The sequence below is a fragment of the Acanthopagrus latus genome, chromosome 1 (assembly GCF_904848185.1).
Source record: "Acanthopagrus latus isolate v.2019 chromosome 1, fAcaLat1.1, whole genome shotgun sequence".
Classification (NCBI taxonomy): Eukaryota; Metazoa; Chordata; class Actinopteri; order Spariformes; family Sparidae; genus Acanthopagrus; species Acanthopagrus latus.
In genome coordinates, this window is record NC_051039.1 from 30,293,784 (window position 1) to 30,301,797 (window position 8,014).

At 40.5% G+C, this 8,014-nt stretch overlaps 1 protein-coding gene across 2 annotated transcripts; it reads right to left on the reverse strand.

Annotated features, from left to right (window-relative positions):
• Positions 1 to 121: 121 nt before the first annotated feature.
• On the reverse strand, positions 122 to 7,798 carry stn1 (STN1 subunit of CST complex). 2 transcript variants are annotated; one of them, XM_037096551.1, is made up of 9 exons: positions 7,673 to 7,798; positions 6,340 to 6,435; positions 5,893 to 5,970; positions 4,846 to 5,019; positions 4,377 to 4,488; positions 3,155 to 3,305; positions 1,416 to 1,538; positions 1,242 to 1,314; positions 122 to 933 (listed from the first exon to the last, which is right to left on the reverse strand). In XM_037096551.1, the coding sequence occupies exons 1-9, from the start codon at positions 7,674 to 7,676 to the stop codon at positions 776 to 778; spliced, it is 969 nt and encodes a 322-aa protein (XP_036952446.1). In that variant the 5' UTR covers positions 7,677 to 7,798; the 3' UTR covers positions 122 to 775. The 2 variants fall into 2 exon arrangements, with proteins under 2 accessions (XP_036952446.1, XP_036952440.1); XM_037096545.1 differs by lacking the exon at positions 7,673 to 7,798 and adding an exon at positions 6,774 to 7,049.
• Between the last annotated feature and the right edge of the window lie 216 nt (positions 7,799 to 8,014).

The following is an 8,014-nucleotide window of genomic DNA, read 5'->3' on the forward strand; positions in this document are numbered from 1 at the left end:
ATTCTCCTAAACAACTGAAGTAGGTGGGCACTTGTAAACTTTTTAAACATAAAAAACAACTGCAGCTCTTTCAATGTAATCCAAGTCTCATGAAGCCCCGAGATCCCAAATTAATTTGAAATGATTTCACTTACACCCTCAACACGCAGATAAGCTTTTGCAACCACTTCAGACACGGTGCGTGCGAACCCTTTTAGCTTAGTAGCTACAGTGACCGTTTCAGCTTTAACAAAAGCGTAAATGTATTTTTTAGGATTTCGGGGTTTCCTGAGACTTTGATTAGTTGTATGAAAACATTTTATGTTTCGGTTGTACAGTTTTTTGAAGTCCCCGTCTACTTCAGTTAGGAGAATATGGCAAAACTGTTTTGCTGTGACGCTCCAGACATGTTTTGTGCTTTACAAGATAACAGATAATGACTGATAATGATAATGATTATGACATTTTCTGGCGAACTTAACCTAACAGCAGAGTGCAATATGGTCCCAGAGGCTTCTCTGATCCATGTCTGTCCATTATCACAGGCATGTCTTTCAAATACATTTAAGTTAAACTTAATATTGAACCTTGACACACTAACGTCAAGCAGTAATTGGAAAAAAAAAAATGGAGAGTTCAATTAATGTTGGCAACTATTATAACAGTCAAGATAAACAAAGGAGTGCAAATGGCATGATTTACTTAAACATACTGGTTGCTCATAAGCCAATAAGCCATGCTACACATGGAACAGTATATGCAGTAATACTGGGTTCCCAAACCTGCTGTGCTCAAGTTAAAACATAGTGTAATAGTTCTCGCTGGTACTGACAATGTCACTGTTGCACTCCAGTGATTTGAGGACCAGCTCCAGGGCTGCCTTGCTCACGTTGAGGCTGTAGCGCTGCCTGACTGCAGACAAGATGTGCATGATGTGACAACCCTTCTCTGCATCTGTAGGAATTGGAGAAAACAACAATGACACAGGTCAGTCCAGAGGCAGGTGGAGACTTTAATGTAACACTTGAATCGAGGGATTCATGAGGTTTCCTTTTTCAAGTTAATTTACTTTTCTTGGATTTTCTCTGTTTTTCATTACAAACATCTTACAGAATGAAAAGAATCCCATTTCACAGGTGTGACTGTTGGGATCATTTTATCGTTGACAAGAAGTAGATAAAAAGACTTCAAATGAATTAAATGAACAGTCAAACTCAAACAAGTTGAATACTTCATGAAGAGCAAAACTTAATTCTTCTTACATTTCTCTCTCTTTGAGTCTTCCCTGATGATGTCTTTGACAGCAATGAGTAGATCTTTGTCATGTGCAGTCACCTGGTGACATACAACAGCATCAAAGAGACACAGGTCCATAATGCATCCAGATGGTGGCAACTTTCTAAAGGTAGGAAGAATTTTTCTTTGTTGTTTCTTACATGATAGACTTCATCCTGGGACTTGACCTTTCGGTACACGGTTCCGTTGTCCTGTAATATTTGCAGGGCCTCCTTCAAAAGCTGACGTAGCTGCTGGCATGCAGAAGGACCCGCCACAGGCTCCTTAACAGCGACAGAGAAGCATAATATTACAAAAGTGCTGAAATGTGCCAATTCTCCACCACCGCCTCTGTGTGAATGTCTCGGAGGCGGCGAAGGGTGAAATTTTGCTCCAGCGCTGATCCGCCTCTGGAGGTAGTATCAGAGGCAGAGTATTGGTGAACCGAACCAGCGTCATTGGATAAGCCGGCTGCGCGTATCAAGAGCATGACGGTCTGACAGTCCTTCACTCAACTAAATAAAGAGAAATGTCCCACAAAGCAACGTTACGTGACCAAACAACTGAACCATAGTAACTGTAACAGTCTTTGGCAACTTATATGAGGAAAACATATACCACAGCTGTGCGTGGTGAAGTGTCTGTCCTCCTGTCTGTCCTCCCGACTCTTCGTCACATTTCTGTCCGAAATGTGTGTTTGTGATGAAAAAAAACAAGAAAAAAAAAACACTGTGATGGTCAGCCCTCCAGACCGAGACTTCAGGGACCTTTAAACCCCAGAAAACAGCCTCCCTCCCGTGAGTGACAGAGTCAGACAGCATCCAGTTTACTGATGGTGATCATGTAATTATGTCATTTAAATTGAAAAATGTAACTCTGTCATTTGCCAGGTTTTTTGGTGGGTCAGGATCTCAATCACTACACATTTTAACAGCATCTGATGACAGTGAGCTACCATCCATGTTGCTGGCTAGACTACACTTGTATCGATTGGTAATCTGACTATATATCAACGACTGAAGAGATGATCGACAATTTTTTTTTCATATAATGATACTAAGATGATTTTAACAAGTGATCTCATAATCAGAACTATGTTATAAAAATAATCTGTATAATCCTCGCCTAATTGTTCATTTAGAGAGTGACAAGTGACTTTACAATCCTTAATTACAAATGATTTTTTTTTCCTCTATCCATTGATGTGACATCACACATGTGCCTGCCCCGCAACGTTACATCAGTGCTCCATAAGAGTGTCAGTGAGAGAAGTCAGTCTGATCGGCCATCCATTTCAGAGACTCAGTACACGAGAAACGGGAAAAGAAAGGGAAACCCCCTTGAACCTGACACTGAGGTATCCATGAATTCATCTAGTAAGTGTGATTTCTCCTTATTTTTCACTTCTTCACCAGTGCAATTTTAAAAGACATACCTTTTAGTAGGAAAGGCTACATAGGCGTGTGAAAAACACTGCTTTATCATAACATCACTTGAGTATCCAGTCTTCTCTGTCTTCCCGTTTCCCTTTTAAATGACAAATACAGACCTGCTGCCACCCGGTGGTGTGGAGAGTTATTTCCTCTCTTGCAGGCACAGAACATATGAGGGTACCTGGCTCTGTGATCAGTAAACAGCTGCCCCACAAGTATAAATTCCATTGCCAGCAGCTTCACAAATCGGATAATTTCTATTCATATGACTAATAATTTTGAAAACTACGAAGAAAACAAATAAGCTTCAATGCTAGAAATCAAATCCTGGCTGGATTTCTGTGTTCCATTCGTCATTCTCACGCAAGTAGCACACTTCAAATAAAGTCTGATGTTTGACTTTCTTTTCATCCCCCCAACACACATCTTCAAACAGAAATGGTTCCCATATTATTATTTTAGTGTACCTGGTCTGCTGATGCTGTTTGAGGCTGGCAGGAGATCAGAGGCTGCAGGAGCTCCTGAACATCATAGGGTCTGAAACTGGTCACCGACTTCTGCTTCAAGAAATCTCTGAGGATGTTTGTCGCCTTGTTGAGGGGACCGATGGCTGCATCACTGAAAATCACAATCTGGCTTCAATACAATTCATACCAATATGCCTTTCAAATTGTTTCATTGGCGTTTTTAATTTTTTTATGCATCAGTTGTAGTTCAATATTGATGTGTCTTTATGACCTAAATATGCAGATTTGAGTTTTTCTGGTTGGATTTGGACTCAAACCACTTTTGTCCACAGGGACCACCAGTGTCAACAAAAATGCAACTTAATTGTTGCTGCTTTAAATAACATTTACTTTTAACACATATTCTTCTTGGCTTCATCTGATTGAATTTCTGGTCCTAACTTTGCACCTTTTAATAAAATTGACCAGTCCTGCTGCTGTACACACTGTAAGACTATATGGTACACCTGGAACAAATCATGAACTTTAAATGTTTCTTTGTACAACAGGAATGGGAATCAAGGTAAACTGCCAAGAACTCTATTTTCATTGGTTTTAGTGAAGGGTATTAATGTCATGAATGTTTCAGGGGGCCCTCCACCCCATTAAATAAACATTCTTGGTTAAACACTGGGCTGTAAAAAATATTCTCAAAAAACTGTTTTGCTTGGCTGAGGTGGAAGTATTGATATATCAATAAAAGCAACACACTCATATTGTACACAATGCATGTTAAACATCCTCTGATGCTCTATAGATGGGTGTCAATGATGCCAATCATGTCTACTTAAAATGTTAGACCCAAGTTAGATATTACGTTCAGACTCTGCTACGTTTCAACCTAGGTGTAGCTGGTGCAATACTGAAGAGTGGAGCTTTCCTCGGATCACGTTTTACACATTGTTTTTCAGCACTTGGGGTTTTACTGGCCCACTTTTAATTATGTTATGCCGTGTGTCCTCCTCCTCCACACTGACTTAATGGCACCAGACTGGAGAATTAACATCACTGGAACCAGCAAATAATACTCTCAGAGCAGTGGTGAATAGAAATGCCTTCATTTGCACCTTCTTTGGCCGATTTCTTGGAAATTCAGTTAAAATTCCCACTAAATCCTGGATAGAAGCCTCACTGCAGTCTTGTAATACACTGTGATGGCACATTAAGGGATGGAAGTGTGTACCCAGTTTCATTCGGTTGCAGCTGGAATGGTTTGTCATAGCACAGCCTGTAGAGCTGAGGAACCTCCATCATCCACGCTATCTGAACTGCCATCACTGGGTCGTTCACTTTATCTGGGAACACACACAGACCCAGACACACACATGATGAATGGGCAGAGGATATAGACGGCATGTACTCTCAAATAGAAAATGTGCTGTGTGTTGTTGTGTATGTTTGTGTGTGAAGGAGAGACACATCTAGGCCATCATAAAACAAGACTGCGGTGCTAGGGTAATAAACATGTCTTTGCTAGGCATGTGTAGGTAAGGGACTGTGGGGGCTGAAGCATGTTTTTGTTTGAGCATTTGTAGTTTCTAATGAACAATCGTCATCGTTGGTGTTCTATTATAAAATGTAGCTTGTTAGTACAAGTGGATGATGAATTTTAACTTCATAGTGGCTTGCAGAGAACACCCCTCTGCACTCACAGAAGGTGGAGGCCATGATTTCTCTCTGCTGCCTCGACGTCTTCACCGGTCCTCTGACTCGTAGCAGCTCTCCAATCTCCAGGTGGCAGCGGCTCTGCTGGGCCCGTCGCAGTTTCTCCAGCTCAGCAACTGGATTGAAGCCTCCTCGAGCCCCATCACTGTGCTTTCCCCCTGCTGGAGATGACAAAATACAGGATATTACAGTCAAAAATAAATCAAATAATCCATAAAGATGCACGACTTCAAAGCTTGTCTTATATAGACAAGGGATCAAATGACTATGTGTAATGTCATACATGTCTCTTGTGGTGATGAACTAACAGTGATTCACCACCAAATTACATATATGGTTATATGGTCCACAAATCATGCTCTCATCTATCCACTATCAGTGGCAAAGCTCCGTTAATATTACTACACATTACATGAACCAGCACAATATGGCAGACGGACACAGTTAGTGACTAGCCGCAGAACATATTAAGCAAAACACCTGGACCTTTTTGCTAGGACCAAAATAGAGCTAAGAGGAGAGTGGATATTTATATAACTGCTTGATACCAATACTAAATATTGCATTTGCACTGTCTGCCTCGTACTTACCAATGTCAATATGGATGTAAGGAAATCCGATTTCAAAATATGTATTAAACGGTTTTATGAGAACAGTAATGCATTTGACAAATGTGTTAGGCCTCAACACACATTTAGTTAGAAACACAGAAGGTGAACAAAACTGCTTGTTTATAAGGAATGAACTAAAGCATAATACTTGATACTAAGCATTAGTAGTAAAACTTGGATTTGGTGATAATGGCAATATGTTTGTCTGAAATTTACATGACAAATGGAGCTAGAAGGAATCTATAAGGCTTTCAAAGGCTATTTCATATGAATAATATATCTGAAGGGCATCTGCTACATAGTCCTCTGTCGAATTAAGCAGCAAGCCAAGATGATCCACACAAATTCATTTTTTTTTAACCATAACCCTTTTGATGTTTCCTTTGTGATTTTGCAAACTAATACAGAGCATAAGGTACTCACATGTAGTGGGATGACACTCCTCTTTCATTAGGTCAGTTTTCCAGCAAAGGCAGTTTATAACGCCAGTACCATCATCCACTGTGAATGGGAGGAAGATACTCAAAATCAGACAAAAGAAACGGAAGACAGAGACATAGAGAGAGAGAGCTTGTGTGTGTGTGTGTGTGTGTGTGTGTGTCAATATTAATTCTAACAAAAAACAGGCATTGTCAGAAAAGGAGACTCTCTAAATGCATTGTGCATTACATGCACCAATATCGCTGTTTTGCTGCAACTGTTGGTCCCTCAATGTCTCCCAAAGAACATTCACAGTTAGAATATTGATAAATTGCTTGATGGGTCAACATAACTTAAAAAATACATAAACACATACAGTACATACCTGTGTACTGAAAAATCAGCAAAGAAATACATTTTTTGTTGCACACATTGGCACCGCACAATTACCTCCATAACAGAAGAAGTCCTCCCTCTCTCTCTTGTAAACCACTGTCCCCAGCACATCAACTTTGTAGATCGGGTGTAAGTTGTAGAAGTAAATACCTGTGGGCAAGGGGTCCACACAGACGAGGGTTATCTCAAAGTTTCAATCACTTTCATTATCAAAATCAGGCATCAGATCTTCCAGGTAAACCTAATCACTTTAAGTTGTAAAAAGCGTTATAATGTTGATTTTAAAGGGTACCAATTAAAGAAATGCAGGATAACGTTACACAAGTTATAGAGATGCCAGATAAGAATACAAAACTTCTTAAAAAGTCAAACAAGATAAATAATGTTCAGTTGGCTGTTGAGCAAAAATAGTCGGACAAGTGATCCTGCGACTCATTTACAATCACGAATTAAAGCAATATGGGTTTTAACAGGTGTTAAAACGTTACCTGGCACCTGCGTGGACTCTGTCATCTGTAAGATGTCTTTGACATAAAGCCTGGCGAAGGCAGAAAAGATTGGGTCCAGTCCCCACAACATTGATGGGGGTTCTTCCGCTGGATCCATCTTATCTGCCTGCATTTCATCATGAATTCAATATTACGATACTGAAGTTTATGTCTTTTTCGTTTTTTCCCCCCCGTCAGACGTGCAGTTAGTTCCTAGCAGAAAAGTAAGCTAGCAGCAATGGAGTGTCTTCAGAAGTATTGGTCACGTGACGTGTTAACGCGCGTTAAAAATTGCGTATTAGTTATTTACTTTGGCGTGATAATATGCTGTACATGTTAGAGGCGTTTCTCCGGTGAGAGAGAATTGAAACATTTCTAGTTTTAAAAAAAAAGTTTAATTTGTTTCTGTCTGCAGGGCGCGTTCATGTATCGCAGTGGTGTATGGGACATGTAGTTTCAGGGACACAAAGAAACCTGACTGCGACGGTAATTGGCCGACGCACAAGATAATGTCAGTTATGACAACGAAGAACTGCTATGCAGCAGACAACACTGTTAGTCGTATTAAATAAACTGCGGCATTTCTGTAGTGAAGTGGTTTTAAACAGCACAACATGAGTTGTGTTCGGTCTCCAGTGCAGAGGAGGGCAGCAGAAGACTGAAATTACCCCGCCAAGTGTCAAGCACGAGGGGCTCGAAGAGAAAGAATTGCAGCCGCGCGCATTCGTGAACGCGCAGCGACACTAAATCCGCTAGATTAGTAAACCCGTCTCACACCAAGGAAAAGATGACTGTTTTTACCGTTTTCTTCGAATGCTAATTTGCCGACCAGCTGAAACCGTTCGTACGTTACTAATGTGTTAATCTGTTGAATACAACTATTTGGACGGACGTCTTACTCATCTCTTTTTTTCTTTTTGTTGAGAAAGATCCCCACAGGGTTGTCGGGCCAGTGGGTCGTCAGGAGTTGGAACAACAACGAGCTTCCCGTACTACTTTGCATTGAAATGCTATCTTGTTTAGGCGTATTTCAGGTGCTAGGACACGCCTAGGTTAAGCTTTAGTTTTTATTTGATGGGTTAAAAATGACCTTTGAAGTGCGAAATAGCTGTTCTCATGACTGGCTCAAACGGTGTCAAAGGCTAAGCTAGCTTTTGATCCGAACTGTTATGAAAGCTAACAGTTAAACGCTTTATTGAACAAGCGGATAGTTGTAGCTAACGGGACACATATGCTAACTC

Bases quoted from the DNA above. Each gene is read 5' to 3' on its own strand.
- stn1 (XM_037096545.1), bottom strand. From the start codon at position 6,906: ATGCAGGCAGATAAGATGGATCCAGCGGAAGAACCCCCATCAATGTTG. The intron at 6,436-6,773 runs GTAACGTTTTAA...CCTTGCCCACAG, and splicing joins AGAGTCCACGCAGGTGCCAG to GTATTTACTTCTACAACTTA. The intron at 1,315-1,415 runs GTAAGAAACAAC...GTATGTCACCAG, and splicing joins CCCAGGATGAAGTCTATCAT to GTGACTGCACATGACAAAGA.